Source organism: Asterias amurensis, chromosome 4 (assembly GCF_032118995.1).
Source record: "Asterias amurensis chromosome 4, ASM3211899v1".
In the NCBI taxonomy this organism is placed as follows: Eukaryota; Metazoa; Echinodermata; class Asteroidea; order Forcipulatida; family Asteriidae; genus Asterias; species Asterias amurensis.
In genome coordinates this window covers 22,773,142-22,792,136 of record NC_092651.1, presented here as the reverse complement: position 1 = coordinate 22,792,136, position 18,995 = coordinate 22,773,142, and the positions used below count along the sequence as shown (strand labels likewise).

At 40.6% G+C, this 18,995-nt stretch overlaps 1 protein-coding gene across 1 annotated transcript; it reads left to right on the top strand.

Moving 5' to 3' along the window:
• Positions 1-1,728: 1,728 nt before the first annotated feature.
• On the top strand, positions 1,729-10,213 carry LOC139935919 (uncharacterized). Its single transcript, XM_071930547.1, has 3 exons — positions 1,729-2,052; positions 5,186-5,252; positions 9,903-10,213. The coding sequence occupies exons 1-3, from the start codon at positions 1,729-1,731 to the stop codon at positions 10,211-10,213; spliced, it is 702 nt and encodes a 233-aa protein (XP_071786648.1).
• The last annotated feature ends 8,782 nt before the right edge of the window (positions 10,214-18,995 follow it).

Here is an 18,995-nt window from a genome sequence, read left to right as displayed (position 1 = left end):
AGGCATGCAGGGGCGCATTCAGCTGCCAGCCACATCAACCCATTATGACCACGGAGCACAGCCAAGATTGAGAGTGTTTGATTTTTTCCTGAGGGAGGAAAACCGGATAGTCTGGAAAACCCTTGTGGCACAGCAAAGAACCGACGCACCACTCAACTCACATGGCCCCGACCAGGAATCGAACCGGGGTGGGTCACCTTGGTGAGAGGCGAGCGCTTTACGCACAAGCCAACCGTGCCATGGCGTCATGTTTTAGAAAAGAACTTTTCTCTTCATGTCAAAATGTGTAGTGTATTCTGGTATCTCGAAGCACGACTGCTCGAAGTGTTTGCTGCACAGCGCTGGAAAAGACGTCGGACCGGACCACTTTGCAAGCTGACCCATCTTAAGCTGTTTTGCTGCATCCAGCAGCAACATACCTGGTCGACATTGTCGGGAAAATGCAAGAAAAAACTTTTTCGAAACGTATAGAAACATATTACCAGTCAATAACCAATCTTTTCTAAAAGTCCGCCATCCCTGATTGGTGTACCGGTTAGTACTATACTTACGACACCCACCTCACACCTCCACATAACCAGCTGAACGTAATGTAACTTATCGGTGTATCATGAGACTTGTGGACAAGTCGTTTATGGTCCCACGCGATGAGATAGTCGAGTTGTGCCGGTGCTCTCGCGAGATCACTGCTCTCGCGCGAACTGCTGGTTGCCCGACTTATACTCCTCATTAAGAGACTCTACTCTCTATAATAATAAACAGTAATAATAATTATAATAATACACGTATTTATAACGCGCCTTTTCCAAAGGATACAAAGCGCCGATTATGTTTTATTGCAAAATGAATTGGACGAAGATTTTGAAACTATGAGACCGAATCCTTAGCACACCGTGTAATGGTTTACATGGTGCAACGGCGCATACACAACAGCCACAGCCAGGAACACCGGGGCGAACCCCTTCTCTTGTTGATAAGTGCAAGCACTAGGTTCTTTTTCATGCGTTACATAACACATGGGACCAACGGCTTTACGTCCCATCCGAAGGACGCAGCAATGGTTAAGTGTCTTGCTTAAGGGCAAAAGTGTCACGGCAGCGTGTCATCAGCTACGTCCATGATTACAGACCAACGAAGTTATTTATTTATTATGCACGTCGAAGTTCCCGATTAAGTACTCTCGGGGTACGACACACACACGGCGTCGTCGTAGTAGGCACATTGAAATACACGCTGACAGTTTTGTTGATCGTCCATTCGTACATGTGACTTCCCGAACCCATCCAGTACAAGATGTACTGTTTTATGGCATCTACATGTTGAATATTCATAGATTTAACGACATCGACCAATCAGATACCGATACGTAGTAGGCACATTGAAATACACGCTGACAGTTTTGTTGATCGTCCATTCGTACATGTGACTTCCCGAACCCATCCAGTACAAGATGTACTGTTTTATGGCATCTACATGTTGAATATTCATAGATTTAACGACATCGACCAATCAGATACCGTGCGATATCGGCTGTAGTGCCTATAGGCTGTGCACAAACCGCTGTCAGGTTGTACAAGTCGTTAATGGGGAGTACAACCTGCAGTTCGCGCGAGAGCAGTGATCTCGCGAGAGCACCGCCACAACTCGACTATCTCACCGCGTGGGACCGTTAACGACTTGTCCACAAGTCTAGTTTATCGTCGGAGTACATTTTTAAGCAGAATAGTCATGGAGACCGTTCGGGGAGGTTGGTGCGTTTTACCCGTACTCATGGTAGCGATATTATCGTTCATGACAATCTCATCCCGTCATACGTATATAGCTCCATGGTGTGTTATAATTGATTATGTACTAGTGGGTTTTGAAGACGCAATAATTCAGTCGACGACCCAGAAATTATGTCACAATGCCTGCAAAGACTGGAGTTGGTGTGAATCTTCAAACTACAAGATGGCATCAGGTCAGTGTCAGCTCCTTAACGCTTCACACTATGATGAGTCTAGAAGCTTGGTGGCAAGTAAAGGATGGGTGTACTCCTACACCTGCATCAAGGTAAGCTACGGTTTTTAAAGTTGATGCGTTTAAGTTAATTATTTGGAGCTCAAATACTATTGAGCACGTTTTCCAACCTCTTTGAAGCCAAAAATTTCTGACAAAATTTCTGATTTAATCTTTGTTATAATAACTGGGTACCGCTTTTTTACCACTTGTCTCACGTAGGAACACATTGCCTTGGATCGGTCGAGTTGGCCTATAACTGAAACCGTTTGTTAAAAAATGCATATGGTTAGAAAGATGTTTAATAAAGGTAGAGTACATTGATTCACACAAATTTGCCTCTAAATTTCGTGGTTTTCCTTTTACTTTACGAACTAACACGGTCTGCCATTTATAGGAGTCAAAACTTCTATAAATTAATGGCCGACCGTGTTAGTTGACGAGGTAAAAGGAAAACCACGCAATTTCGAGGTATGTGTGTAGATCATTTTGTTTTTTAATAGATGTTAATTTGCATCGGGGATAAAAAATATTAATTTTGGTCGTGGGTTCGAATTCCACCCGAGTAGCATGCCTATGATATTTTTTTCACAGGACTCGGGAAAGTACAGTGTATACAGCGCTAACACACATCGGTGTATGGGTAAAAATCCAAAATTAACTTTATGATCTACTTTTACAATATCTTTCTAACCACATGCATTTTATACTAAACAGTTACAAACGCTTTTCAAAGACCAACTTGACAGATCCAAGGCAACGTGTTCCTTTAAATATAAATGCAATAGCATAGCCAGTCACCAAAATGGAAAGTAGGCAGGTATTTTTTATGAGGTAGTAGTACCGCGGCAAGCTCCATCTGAAACCGTAGCAGTGTGTAATGTGATTACATGCACCATGGCATTAGTATCGAAGAAGGGGACCTAAGGTAGGTAAAGAAATTAAGAAGTACTCTCTCACAGCACCTTACAGATATGGTGTGGTGGGTTGTAAATTGACAACAAGAAGCATACCACCTCTTGTGATTTCTATGTGCACTGAAAATGTCAAAGGAATTATGTCCACCTACCATTTAAACTTAATTATTTGAATGGGTACAAAAGTTTACCCTTTACTTTTCCCTTATACGTGTTACAGTTTACACAAGTGCGGGGGTAAACAACAAAAAGTCATTTTACCCAACAATGACAACATTTAATCAACATAAATGTTCTGTACCCTTGCAGCAGAATTGTACTTGCTCCATTTTTTTGTGCACGATGGCGCGATTGGTACATCGTCTAATCACCTTTTGTTGCCGATGTGACCTCTGACGTCACACGAAAACCATAACATGATTCGCGCGCATACCGCCGGGCAAAACCTTTGTGTTTTGGCAACCAGCTAAAAGGTGTATGCAATCTTACAATACGTGTCTTTTTGCCCGGCGAAACATGACGTATAGTGGGTGCGGTCGTTTAGCTTCCCTGGGTCGACCCCGGTGTGTGGCGTTTTTTTCCCCAGAACGAACGTGTGCAGATAATTACCCACATTCGTCCTAGAAAAAAAAACACGCCACACATCGGGGTCGACCCAGGGAAGCTAAACGAACGCACCCACATGATAGACCATTATTACGCTTGTATTACACGCTGGTGTCGGCTTCTAAACAGTAATTTTTATTGCCACTGGTTTTGAATGAGGGCCTTCCAATTTCATAGCTGGATGGTGTTGTGTTGAAAGAAATCATTGAACAATTATAATTTTTTGCATTTATTTTACCTTTTGACCAAAGGTGTTGATGTTTTTTGACCGAAAAGGTATTTACGAATGGGAATCAAAGTGTGTTAAATCGGTTTTCAACTAGTGGTTTAAATCCGCCGAGGCCTGGTTCTTGAAAATTTTACCGAGACGAAGTCGAAGTCGAGGTAAATTATCAAGAACCAGGCCTCGTTGGGTTTAAACCACTAGTTGAAAACCTCTTTACCACACATTGATTCCCTTATGTACAAAAAGGAAGAAAATGGTTTCTTAAACACCCTTGTCCTTGTACTATTTTTATTGGCCTAATGCACGAAACAAGAACATAAAGAACCAACCTTTTTAGACGGCAACATTCAACCGTGGAAAACTTCTATTGAGGGGGAACAATTTCGCCTTTTTCCTGTTTTGTTTGTTTGCGTGCAATTTATTTGCTTTTGTTTTGCTTTTTTTGTTCAACTTTTTTATTTGGTTGTCATTTGGGGTGGGGTGGGGGGGGGGTTCAAACAAATGTAGATGCGTATCGTTACAAGGAGGTGACTAATGATGTGTTGATTTTCACGAGTCGAAAGCAATTATTATACAGTCAGCATTTATTGTTCTATACAATTGGAGATAATAATAACTTAATAAATGTCAATTACACAGCGGCAATAATAATGTTGGTTTTGAAGCGCTGGTACCAATGAAAACATATAATTTCCGGCTACTGATTTCATGTATGGAGCTTATTATACTGCGGTTGAATGGTGCTGTTGTTACAAAATTTATGCGTAAAAGCTCTACTACTTTTTGCAGTGCCGTTTTGTCAAAAAAATTATTCCCTTGAAAAATATCAACCCGGTATTTGCTATTGTTCTTCTAATTAACGGGTTTTCAGCCATGCGTTTGTTAATGTGCATTGTTTTGGTTTATGATGATACTTGAAATTAAAGTAGGCTACTATACGCAAAGGTTTACAATGTGCTTCAACGTAAACTTCAAACCTAATAAAACCAGCGAGCAAACCATTCTTTTACGATAAGTGTGAAGAGATTGTTTTCTTTGACACACAACGGGATTAACTTGTGTGATTGAGATTTTATTTAAACCGTCCTATGCGTCTGTTTTCTTTCAGTTTGTATATCCCATTTTGTGTGTTTTGAATGTAAAAAAAAAAGGTAATTCAAATTGCGATTCGGTCGTTTGACCCCAGATTTTAAATGTTTAAAAAATAAACAGTAAACAATAAACCATTTATGTCGTTGAATACAAAGGCTGGAACATTGAAAGCAATTTCTTATTTCTGTCTTGTCTACTCTGACAACACCAGACAAAGTGTTTTGGCGCGGTGCACGGGATTCTGTCACTACACTTCACTCACGTTATTGTCTCTTTATTATGGGAATAATGTCAGTGTTTTTAAGGCAATTATTGATATAACGTTATTTTCTTAAATAATTTACAGCCTTCACGTCTTGCCGGACAAGAACGTCAAGACTACCTGTGTTTGGACATGACAACCAATAGTCAAGGTAAATTTTGTTCGATGCATGACGTGTTGTCTGATTTGGTGTATACAAGGTTCATGTTGCTACACGAATAGAGTATAAATTGGGCTATATGTTTCGCATTGTAAAGGCCATTTCGCAAAAAAAAGCAATATCCACAGGCAACCATCTCTAGAAAACTTGAATAGAAAACAAAATCAGTAATTTATCATTGTTCAAATCATTTTTATTGAGAATAGTTATTTTCAGCTAGAAGAAGTCTATTTTATTGACGTGTTCCTTTTTGAAATGGTGCAAAAGTGCTTTCCTCTGAATACCCCCCACTTTTGACAACGCCATAGCAGTTCATAGGTAATGCGTTTTGGGGTACAGTGCTTCAAAAAGTTAGATTGGTCATTGTTACCTTTCTTGGTAAAACAAACGTGTATCAATCCTTCGTCCTTCGGATGGGACGTAAAGCCGTTGGTCCTATGTGTTGTGTAACGCATGTAAAAGAACCCAGTGCACTTATCGAAAAGAGAAGGGGTTCGCCCCGCTGTTCCTGGTTGTGGATGCTTAATGCGCCGTAGCACCTTGTAAACCCTTATAAGTGCTACATAATTGGGTCTCAGAATTCATCACTGCAATAACCTATCCTTTTGAAAGTTTGTATACACTCAGCGCCTTGAGTACCTTGTTTGGTAGATACGTGCGCTGTATAAGACTCCGATATTATTATTATTTATTATTATCAATGAAGTTCATTTTCACGTTTGAAGTTCCACGAAGAAATCTTTGACTAAACTATCATCGCAATTAACCAATGAAAAACCCATAAAAAATACATGAAACTGGCACTGTTAAAATAATGATCCTCTTCTCGATCATCTCTTTCTAATTGACTGCACAACAAACATGTTGAAACAAGGGAAGGGGTTGGTAGATGGAGAGGCTGGTTTGGCCACAAGAGGTTCGAAACACAACAGTAAAAATCAAAAGTGGGAAGAGCATGGAGGAAGAGGGGGACAATAATAGTTCATTAGTGAACGAGGCAGACTATTCTTTCTTCCAACCTTTCCCACTTTCATTTTGTTCTCTTTTGTGTAACCAAAGCAAGCAGCCAATAGTGTAAACAGAAGATACAAATAAAATACACCGTGATAAACATAATCTGAAAAGGGAGTTTGCCTGAGTCGGTATGTTTCCTTTTAAGGATAAGCATGATGTTTCAAAAACTATTTGTGGAGATACTGATATTTCCGAGATTCATGTCACTATAGTTTTCCCTTTCCATAAATATCTCCTTACTGCCCATGGCGTAGGCTCTTTACGCAAGCACCGGCCTGCTCTGACTTCACGAAATGCAGTGTTACGTACGACCAACTCACAAGGTTAAACCCCATAAGTTGGTACGCACGGCAGACTACTTATAAAGAAAGGAATTACCAAAACAATTAAAGAAATGGAAAACCAGCAACTGAAAAAAGACAAGGGTTGAAACATTCGGTGTACAGTAACAATTAATTAAGTAATTAATTTACAAAATCAAAGCTTACAAAGGTTGTTGACAAAATGAAGTTAGATAAAGCATAAATCAAGGCACAATTCGTCAATGAACTGAATTAGGATACTAAAGTAAGATTCGACCGAAATCAATGAAATAAGACTATTTAAACAAATACCATTAAGTTGTGCTCAATCGACCCAGGAGTGCTCGGGAACGGGGAGTCCGGCGCTCACCACCGGTAGGTAGCCTTCGGTATAGTACGGTAGAACATCACAGTTAAGAGTAGTCAAAGAACCCTCAGTACCACGCCCAGTCAGTAGCGCCGTCAGACACATCACATCCCTGAGGTTTGCACCGGTCAGCATCCCGTCCCGCGCTTCGCAGAATCGAAAGAGGATGCGGCTATGGCATGCATTAGCTTATACTGCATAATTCCTCAAGCATGACCACGTCTTGAATGAAAGTAAGTGCCTTTAACAAAGCACACAGGTGGGGAATTAAGAAAGGAAGATACGGCTCAGCAAACACACAAGCTGGCTACAGGTTTAAAGGTACAAACTGTGACCAAGTAACAATAGATACTATACCGCATGGCACCTAACAGTACTTGATACCGCGGGGTCGAGGCATGGCTGTTCGACGTATCAACGAGGTACTGTGCATATGCATTTCGTTTAGTCAGAGCAGGCCGGTGCTTGCGTAAAACGCCTACCATGACAAGGCTACCCATGACACTGAGATGTTAACTATTTATTTTAATCTTTAATTTTGTGTTTCAACTTTAAGCAGCCCGAATATTTTATTGTTTTTTGTTATGTTTTTTTGTTAGAAGCATAAGACATAGTTAAGCGCACAGACAATGCTGTTGAGCGTAGGGAACTTTCCCCCAATCAGAGGCGATGACGTATATAGTTGCGCAGGCGGGGCCGCTAAAGCCACAACGTATAACTCTACTCAGCGTTGTGTAAACCAAGCTGCACTTTGTAATACAACTCTACTCAGCGTTGTGTAAACCAAGCTGCACTTTGTAATACGTTTGCAAACAACACTATATGGATGAATGTATGATTCCCATGTGCTGTTAACCTGACTAAAGCCCTTTTCACACTACAGAGCCATTTCCCGGGAAATAAACTCTCGGGAAAATCCCGGGAGTTTTTAACCCCACCGCCACCCCAGCAACCGTTCTCACTATCCCAATTTGGTAACTCCCGGGAGTACTATTTCCCAGGAATATGCACGGTCGTTTCACACTTACGATCAAACCCCAGGAAATGTGGTAAACAGGTCAGCCCATGCGGAAGTTACAATGTTTGTGGACGGAAGTCCGTTCCCATAATGCCACGCGGCCGGCTGCAAAATCCTTGCCACATGCGACCCAGAATGGCTGCACATAAATTGTGTATTTGCGTGTTGTTATACCAATATATTGTGTGATTACGGCGGAGAAGAAGTCTTGCAGTTCGGGGAAGACGTCGCTGACGTCTTGTCAGGAGAAGACGATTGCTGTGACAGTGTTTTAAAGACATGCGGTATAACAATCGGATGGAATTTGTCGTGCGATTGACGGGTTTCATGGCACTTGCTGAAGTATTGGTCAAAGGTCAATCTTGTCTACCATGAAGAGCGGCCACTGGTGGTGGGAGCAAGTTGCTATTAGAAAAAGCGAAAGGGAGCTTCTACTCTGCGACAATTTTTTTCTTTCTTTTGAGAACTGTAATTGAATGGACTTTTGTGTCCGTGTTTTACCCAGAGGTTTTGTGTTGGCGTTCATCTCAATTTTTGCCTGTTCACACTATAGTTATTTCCCGGGAAATTCCCGGGAACTTTTGGTTGATCTATTCACACTACAAAAATACTCCCGGGAATTTTCCGGGAAATGACGTTTTCCCAGGAAAAAAATTCACCCTGCTCAGGGGCAGGGTTAAGGGAATCAACCCTGGGGTAAGGCCTAGAAATTTTCTGAATGGCATTTTCGAAGGATTGCATAATAATGTCCATGATGTTAGGGCCAAGATAATTAAAGGTTTTATAGAAAAAACACCGCATGGTCGATTTTGCACAATCTGACAATAGCAGTAGAAAGCAGAAGAAGCAATCTTCCCTTCCGACATCAACAGTGCTGTTTTCCCATCGTGCAAAGAAAGAACACTGAATAGGCTTTAACCCTAAATTGGCCAGCATTTTTTTCATGGCTTTATAACGACTTTTAAATGTATGTTTCTTCTAAAAAGAAATGTTTGCAAGAGAACACTTATGCAATGAAAAACAAAACTAGTATCCTATACCGACCTAAAGTCTTTTTTACCCAAGGTTTTCAGTTTTTTTGCAATGGGCAGGGGTCCGTTCATACCCAGCACCACGCAGGCAGTCAGCCAATTTTGAGAAAACTTTCCCGTGCCTTGTAGGCCTATGCCCATCTAGCTGTTTTTGGACTGCATCGTCGGCCCAAAATGCAACTAGTTTCAAAATTTCATCATCACTCCATCGGTCACTTCTACCCATCGTAAGAAATTGAGCAACAAATTGAGCTAAAATATTTACTGTCAGGTTGTAAACAGCAATGTCGATCGATGAACTCAAATCTGACTCTGGACAACACAAGTCCACCAACGGCCAAGTACATGTAAAAATCCGAAATACCATACACACATGGCGTGTGTACGAGAAGGAAGCTTGTTCACGCCAACTATTTATTCTATTCCTATTCCATTCACGTGGTCAATTTTTTTAATTCATATATTTATTTGTAAATTACAGATGTTATTCTCTTTTATTTTCGTACCTAAACGTAAACACTTTCAGAAGGAGAAAACAAAAATGGGCTATTGTTACCACGCGAATTATTTGGCGCGCTATTTTTGACGTTTGTGACCTTTCGAGATTAATGACGTCTCAACACAGTGGAAGCAAAAGGTGGGGTAAGTTAGACCCGCTTTCGTTCTCACTAGCTGCTTTTCCCGGGAAAAACGTTTTTCCCCGGGGTTAACGCCTTTAACCCTACCCCTTAACTGGGTAAATTATTTCCCGGGAAAATGTTATTTCCCGGGAATTTTTTTTGTAGTGTGAACAGATCGACTAACATTTCCCGGGAATTTCCCGGGAAATACCTGTAGTGTGAAAAGGGCTTAAGTATGCACTTAATCCAGTTCCTTTCGTGACTTTACAAATACCATTTGTTTTTTCAGACTACGCAATCTTCTTCACACCAGAGGAGTATCCCAGTGCCGACCTGACACAGGCCAGAGAGCGCTGTGCACAGTGTGATATGCAACTGTGTTCATTGGCCCAGCTGAAAGCTGCCTACGATGCAGGTTACCGAAGTGATGAATGGGGCATGTACGACACGCCAGGACGAGACGTGACGGTGACGTCATGCGGTCACTACTTCGGTACTCCGGGGGAGTGCTACTTTACCGAAGAAGGTCAAGAGAAAAGCTCAATCCCGAATACACCCAGAGTAGTTGCTACCGAGTCGGTGTACTGCTGTGATGCATGAGATCTAAAGAAAGAGATGCAAAGATTACGCTATATTGCGTCAATCAGAGAGCACTCTGTGACTCTAGATTGGATTAAATAATCCATTTACTTAATATTCAGTTTTATCCACACTGACATTAAATGTTTTTTTTTTCCTTTTTTACTTTTTGCATTTATCTTGTTGAGGTATTTTGATGACCAGCTTGCAAAGTGGGATGGGTCGCTCTCGTTAAAAATAACGTTTTAATTTTACAAATAAAAGAAATGACAGTCCATTTTGTTGTGTTCAAAATGCGAAACGGTCTACATCGTTCTTTTATACGACCTAAAGAAGATTGGTCTATAGTTTCAATGAGAGCTACGACGCTCCAACATGTTTGCATTCAATAGGGGTCAAAGACCTTACAGGATATATATATATACATTTTTGTCCATTCAAATTTCGGAGGCGGTCATCATGCACCCATCTCTTTACGCAACGCCATGTGCACTTACTACGCACATAGAAGTGTACACCCCAACACCCCCCCCCCAAAAAAAAAACAAAAAAACAACAAAAACAGCAACAACAAAAAACAACAACATAATTTCTTAGAATGCGTTTTTACTAAGGGAATAAAAGGGTAGCGACGAGTACTTTAACGGCCGTTTGAAACCGGCAGGGTCGTTGCCGTGCGATAAAGGGCCTTTACCGTACGGCAATCGTGACACAGCAAGGTTTTAAACGGCCGTTTAAGAACGAGTCACTACTCTTTTGTTCTCATTCATAAATGCTTTGTTGGTTAAAAGGCGTAATAAAGTAAGAAACTGTTTAAAATTTTAGACGTTCTCGTTTTCCTTTCACACACAACGCAGCCAACTCACCGACAGCGCCCGCATCGCCCGTAATGAGAAACGTCTAGTACTGTGTAAAGACTAACCGGTTATAAACAGAGTCCAGCTGGTCATTATCAACCGTTTAAACACCCCACGCGACAAGGTTTCCAACAAATAGGAACAGCAAAACTGTCTGAGATATTATAAATATCAAGTGATGTTTATGGCTTCCAAACAAGAGTTGAATAATTGTCAATAAATTGTTTGACTACCAATACCTTTCCTTTAATTATACGTTTGTAACTGCTGCTCATTTTGAGTGGCTAATATAAAGTGCTCAAGCCTTGTGAAAACCTTGGAAACAGTCAATATTACTCGTATTCGTGATGCCATGCACGTATTAACGAAACTGAGTGTCAATAACAGCTGCTTTCGAAAAACCGTTTAGTTTTTACAAGCGCCGTTTATCTCATTGGTATTGAACATTATGAACAATAATAATGTAATTTTTTTTTTTTTTTTACATCGAGTAAAAAGTTAACAATTTTTGGCAACAGCTCCCTTTGCTTTTATATACGTTGTCAATCTTATGTGGACCTATCCGGAACCGAGGACCATATTGTCATCTTTTAGTATAGGTCTCCGGTTTGAGTGTGTATCTATACTTTTACACTCTCACTTAAATCCTTTCGACTCTGGATCTGGGCTCAGTTACAGCCAGCACCACATAGTGTATGGGAAAACATCAATACTTAATTAAAGATGCTATGTCAGATTTTTGGCCCCAAACATAAAAAAATAGTTTTTTTTAGTGAATGGTATCACCCGCTCTAACGAAAAAAAGTTTAACTTTTACTTTTAATGGTCAGGAACCATGACAAAAATTTAAAACCTTTTGATTATAAAACACATAAGAATTGGTCATGTGTTATATTATCGGGATCCCGACAAAAACTACTTTATTTCACTGCTACACTAATAATTGGCGGACTTTTTCGAGCAATGGCTCAAATGAAAGCTTGTAACTTTCTCGACCCCCATCAAAATACCTGTTGAATTTTAAATCAATTTTTTGGGGTCAAATCGGCCGAAAATCTGACATAGCATCTTTAAAGACACTGGACACTATTGGTAATTGTCATAGACTAGCCTTCACAGTTGGTGTATCTCAACATATGCATAAAATAACAAGCCTGTGAAATTTTGAGTTCGATCGGTCATCGAACTTGCGAGACAATAATGAAAGAAAAAAACACCCTTGTCACACGAAGATGTGTGCGTTTAGATGGTTGATTTCGAGACCTCATGTTCTAAACTTGGGGTCTCGAAATCAAATTCGTGGAAAATTACTTCTTTCTCGAAAACTATGGCACTTCAGAGGGAGCCGTTTCCCACAATATTTTATACCATGAACCTCTCCCCATTACTTGTCACCAAGAAAGGTTTTGACTAATAATTATTTTGAGCAATTACCAAATAGTGTCCATTACCTTTAAGCACTCTTATTATTTCGAGAGGACAATATTCAGCCTTTTCTATTAAATTCTTTCAATCCTGTAGTTGCCGTGGGGTGATGTTTGGCAGTAGTACACAAGCTAAAAAGGTCACCTCAATAACAAGTTAACTCTTTGAATAAACATCAGTGCATTGCAATTACCTCTTTGGCACAAGTATTGCTCCCCCCTAACTCTTGATTTATAAAAAAAAAAAAAAAAAACAGCAAAACATTTCCAATGAATTTTAAATTATTTTCAACTAAAGCAAATAACACGCTAAAACATAGACTTCGCGCCCCGACTCCGGCTCTGGCTCCGGCTCTGGCTCCGGCTCCAGGCTCCGGCTCCGGCTCCAGGCTCCTTTTGATGTTGGAATCACCGTTCAAAATATACACTGCTCCCAAACTTGCGCAAAGCCGCTAAGGAATTAGTTTAAGTTCGTTGTCATTCCGAGTTCAATCTGATCTAACTCCACTAAATAGCAAAGTGTTGATTGATGCACAAGGCTTGTAAGTTTGCAGAAGCTCAGACAGAGGGAACGCCTTGTGGAAGGTGGACATGCAAGCGAGTTAAAGTACCTTAAATTAGTGAAAGACATTTCATACCAATAAGCGAAGTGAACTGAGGTAAAAGAAAAATAGTGGATGTTTTACACACACATAACATACATGTACAAAAGTTACAAAGCGCCTTTTTAATTTATCTTTAGGACTCCTTACATTGTACAGGGCGCCACATCGTGGTATGTCGCAGTTATGAACGTGTAAAATAAATGTATATTGCAAAGAGAAGTATCAACCTATTGTTTGTGTGTTTTTGTGTCGATGGGATACTGGAGGTCGAACATAAGAGTGGGGGCAATCCAAGGGATGCGGAATACAGCAACAAAACAACTTCGGCATACCGTGCCCCATCATTCTTTCTTCAATGCATGTTCTCCCGAAGCCTTACATCGCGGGCATCCATAAAGATCAATGCTCAAACCCAACGGCCACAAAATATATGAGTTGACCAAACCCGTTGAACCACATACCTACACAGACCATATCACATCCTATGTGTTTAAAGTATACAACTACGGATAATTTTTTTTTTGATTTGCTCAGATACACTCGAGAACTTAGTAAAATTGCCATTATCTGTTATAGCTACACCGTATGGGATGCTCGTCACGAACCATCTTAGGGGTCTACTGGCCATCCTCACCTGCAACTGTAGTTATTGTTCTTAGAAGTTAAGTTATTTTTGTTGCCCATTTGCTTTCTCTTGGTGTAATGTCTTGCGTATAAACTGTTGTCTGTACTTCACAGTATAATTGCCAACTTTGTTGACCATGATATGGATCTGGGCTTAAACGTGCTTTCCTTATCATTAGTTTTTGCCTATTGATATTTTGAATACCCAACATTGCTCAATGTTGATTTCTCCCATAACTTGTTTATGCAATTTGTTGTTCATGCACGTGCTTAGACACATTATTCACCAACACACACCCCTATCACCAATGGTATGTGTACAAAACCGAAATCATGCAAATGAAGTCTTCAGTGGAAGATCTGCCACTAAATATTTATGTAATGTTTGGCCAATCACAGTTTGTGCTGGCAGCCAATCCGGTACATGGTTTTATTGGCTTGTGCGGGCAATCCTTAGCGGTGTTTCATGCCACGGTAAAACATAGCTAGTCAACCATTCAGGGGAGGCAACTGGGAACGGTTTAAAATTTGTCACCCAGTCATCACAGATTTCATTGCAAGCTGGGTTTAATCCATTTGACCCGTATAATGCAGTATATACAAACTTTCAGAAAAATAGGTTATTGCAGTGATGGATTCTGAGACCCAATTATGTAGCACTTATAAGGGTTTACAAGGTGCTACGACCAAGAAGGTTGGGTTGGCCCGACCTTCTTCGTATAGTGTGGTGTGTCAAACGAAAACTCAATGAAGAAGGAGAATTAATACTTGCACTGTATAAAGGTACGGGTTTATATAGAAGATATATTTAAAAACAAACACAATTTGTTCAGTTATCCAATAATGTTGTTTTAAAGATCTATATAATGCGTGATGTGGTTGTTTTTTCCGACTATGATCAATGGTTAATTATGTAAAGCTATCCAACGGCTGAAATAGAATTTCGCATCGCTGATAAAGGATTTAACTTGTGTTTTGTTTACCCTCAAACCGATGTTATTTAAGCACTGTACACTCAGTACTTTTCCGACAAGCAAGTTAAGCCAGGTTCATACTTCCTGCGAATAGAATGCGAATGCGAAGCGAATTTGACGTGAATTTGACGTCACAACCCTCCTTTCGCACCGATATTTGCAAGTGAGTTGCCCAGAGTTGCCCTTCTGCGAATTACTCGTTGCGAATTATGACGTCAACATTCGTATCGCATTCGCATTTGCTGGAAGTATGAACCGGGCTTCATTCGGGTGGGGTCCGAACCCACGACCGTTGCGTTTGAACTGACATCAACTCTCGGCTTAGATGAACATAATATAACAATTAATTTTTAAATTGGGAGACAAATCGTCCGGCGAAGCTGAATTGCAAAGGACGCAGCTACAGCGCGTTCGAGTCTCAGCTAAGCCACATTCGACATGCTTCTAGCCATGCTCGACTCAATGACCACGGATCAAAAGTGACCACGTAGGGAAAACCTGAAGGGCCCGGCGGAGAAAAATCGTCGTGACAGAGGAGAGAACCAACGCAAAACTCTATACTCACATGGCTCAGATCTTTAAGGGCCCCGAGAAAACCCACCCTAGCCGGGAATCGAACCAGTGTCACAAGCGTGCCATCTATCACCCATTAAATGACATTACTCAGAATACATCCTGAATTTGATCCCCATTTTGAGGTGTTCTGGCCAACAGCCCGGAACACCTCTTATTGGTTTTATTAAAGTTTTTGTTTTTCTTCTAATGCCCCGTCTATCGGTCACGTCTATCGTTATATGTCCCGCAAATTGATTTCTTTTGCTCTCCAAGTATGTGGCCAGCATTATTATGTAAATTGTCTTCTCCCTGTAAAAATACCAAGCTAAGGAGAGTTTGTGATGTGTTCCGTCATTTCTAAAAATACACGAAATAGAACTTTCCGACCATCGGTAATAATGACGAAGTAAGAGACAACAATGCGTATGAAAATGAGTCAAGTTTACTTGCCGTTTCAAACTTCAGTTTACTAAAATGTTAATGCCTTCTTGAAAAACAACTTTCAGAATGTCTTGACAAGTGTAAACTTTGGAATCACTTAGTACCTGAAGTTGCTCTTCAAAAGATTGAAGTCAATCAAATAAGCGCGTCTTAAGATTTAGAGGGCCGTGACAGTTCGATTCAGAAGTTGAAAATTTCTGAATCCCCCTACAAAGTCAAAAAATAATTATAAACCATTACTTCATACCCTTTTAGTAATTTCCTTTGAAGCTGTATACAAGGACGCGCATTTTGAGAGGTAGAAGTTGATAAATTTCCGAACCCTCTACAAAGCTAAAGAATAGTTATAAACCCTTTGCTTTAGATCATTTTAGTATTAATTCCCTTTGAAAGTTGTATTCAAGGACACGCATTTTGAGAGGCAGAGATGTCTAAAAACGCTAAAAGAAAAATAAAACCTATGAAAAGGGAACCGGTGAATGATGGATATTTCAAAACGGTTTTAATTCAACCTCACACTTTCTGTCGCAGGAAGAGAGCCCACGTCTTTAATTCAGAAGAGTATTCCTTTCACCATGTTCAATTTTAAACTCATGTAGGACGAGGTTAAAATGTTGTTAATACTCTAAATTAACGGCACATCCTTTTAGAGAAGAACACCATACAAGCCCTGGTACTTAAAACTACTAAATAGAATCTTCGTGTATTATTATGTACAATCGCCAAGGCTGATTTAAAGACTCTGGACACTATTGGAAAACTGTCAAAGACCAGTCTTCTCACTTGGTGTATCTCAACATATGCATCAAATAACAAACCTGTGAAAATTTGAGCTGAATTGGTCGTCGAAGTTGCGAGATAATAATGAAAGTAAAAACATCCTTGTCACACGAAGTTGTGTGCTTTCTATGCGTGATTTAGAGACCTCAAATTCTAAACCCGAGGTCTCGAAATCAAATAAACCACCAATCTCTCCCCGTAACTCGCCACTAAATAAGGTTTTATGCTTATAATTATTTTGAGTAACTACCAATAGTGTCCACTGCCTTTAAACTACATCATTATAAAAAGGAGCAGGATTGTATACACCTAGACTTGATTTCAAGTCATATTCTCGTGCGAGAAGGCCCTCTGCCGTCAACATATGTACGTGGCACCGAGAATGGCGCGGTGCGGCACAGGTTAGGGAGCGATCTGGGCCTTCCGCCGAACTCTTCGCTTACGATCACTATTCTCCGCTTACGTGCAAGCGCCGAATTTATGCGCTAGCCTTGTAAGCGTAGAATGCCTAGTAACGTGGAGTGCACGCGCAGACGCCAAAACTCGCCGCTGCTTCCGTAAGCGCCGATTATGTGCTTACGGTAAGCAGAGCCATGAAATTGGGCCCTGATGTTAGGTGAGTGGACTAAAAATTGAAGGATTCTCACATGACTAGACTTGAGTCAAGTCTAGTATACGCCCTTACAGTTTGGGAAGATGCATTTTTTGCTAATGGATCAACGTTTTGTCTTGATAGAGCTTGGCTGTCTAAAAGCATTCATTCTTATAAAGCTGTAACGGGGTCGTAACGTATTAAGGAAAAGGCTAGTTTTGAAGTTACCGAAACTTATGGCATTGTTTGTAGGCCTTTCTACTGTCAACCAGAGCGCCTGTAGTCTCCATCATGCCGAAAGAGCAGCATTTTGCTTTCTTAATAAGAAGTCTAGTTTCCCGTACGAGACTTTTTTAAACCTTAAGAAATACTTTCGTTTGTGATCGAGGACAACTTCACATTCAATGTATATCATGCAGGACAATTATTTCGAGACCAAATATGACTTTTTGAGCAATTTATTGTGAACCTCGAATTTCTTTGAGGAATTTTACTGTGAACATTTTAAAGGCAAGGCTTTTGACCGTGGAACCGTTCAATTGCTGATTGCATATAATAAAACTGACCTGGGGTGGATTTCACAAAGGTAGTCCTAACTTAGGACTAGTCCTAGGCAATGCTAAGAGATAGAACTGGTCCTAAGTTAGGACCAGTAACCCATCCTAACTTAGGACTGGTCCTATATCTTAGCATTGCCTAGGACTAGTCCTAAGTTAGGACTACCTTTGTGAAATCCACCCCCGTAGGTCTAAACATTTCATCTCTAAAGGTCGTAGCGTTTTTGCGATATCGCCGAAAACCTTGAGCGTTTATGTCCACGCAGGAAGAATAATCCATAATTGGAAAACACAATTTTGAGGAACAACTTTCAACAAAGACGGATGTAGGGGTGGAGGTTGGATTTAATTTAATTTGAGCTAAACAACGTATAGACATAAACGTGTTTAGATCTACACAGAGTTGTAGCCGTTTCGAAATCGAAGGAAATGCTTAACATCGGTTAACACCATAAACAACATTTGAAATGTGTTTCTCCGAAGAACTACAATGGGCTGGGCCAAACCAACCATTAAAATAATGGAAATTTGTCAATATAGAGGTGGTTAACAGAGTATAATGAGTAATTACTTTATGTTATAATATACCTATCTATATTACCAACCAATTCTCGCAAAGAAATCAAATTCGTGAAAAATTACTAACTCTTTCTCGAAAACTACGTTACACATCAGAGGGAGCCGTTTCTCACAATGTTTTATACTATCAACAGCTCCCCTTTACTCGTTACCAAGTAAGGTTTTACGCTAATAAATATTTTTGGTGATGAACAATAGTGTCCACTGCCTTTAAATTTGCCTGGGCTGCGTTTGCATAAGTATCAGTTGTAATAATACTTGAAGCGCGCACTGGGCTAGACTTGACCCAAGTCCCAATCCCGCGAGAGTCCTTTTTAGTTTCAGTCCAATCACACTACATCAGAAAACTCCCCCAACCTGTGCCACAACAGCTACATTATGGCAGCGATTAATGCATAGGGACCTCTCGCACGAGAACGGGACTTGAATTAAGTCTAGCACTGGGCATACACGCTGGTATAGCTTGTGTTTTGGCATAATAGACTTGACTCAAGTCCCAATCCCGTGAGACTCCTTTCATGTTCAGTTCCATCACCTAACGTCTGAAAACTTATGCGCGGCCGGTGTGGACGGATATTATGTGCCCCCCCCCGGTGAAACTGTTCCCCCGGACCACTTGACCTGGTTTGTCTAGGGTACAGCGTCCCCCGAGACAAGATCTCCTAGGATAAACTGTCTGGTGTTATCCTATTATCCTAGTTGAATCAAGTCCAGTGGTTCGGCTGTAACTAAGTATGGGGCGGGGGGGGGGGGGGGGGGGACTTGTTTGTGAACACAGTCAATATAATTAGGCCTATCTGCCGAACGTCTTCTCT

What these genes read in the sequence shown, in the direction of transcription:
- LOC139935919 (XM_071930547.1), top strand. Translation starts at nt 1,729, where the DNA reads ATGGAGACCGTTCGGGGAGGTTGGTGCGTTTTACCCGTACTCATGGTA. An exon ending in ACTCCTACACCTGCATCAAG is followed by an intron (nt 2,053 to 5,185) that starts GTAAGCTACGGT and finishes AATAATTTACAG; the next exon opens with CCTTCACGTCTTGCCGGACA. An exon ending in CATGACAACCAATAGTCAAG is followed by an intron (nt 5,253 to 9,902) that starts GTAAATTTTGTT and finishes TTGTTTTTTCAG; the next exon opens with ACTACGCAATCTTCTTCACA.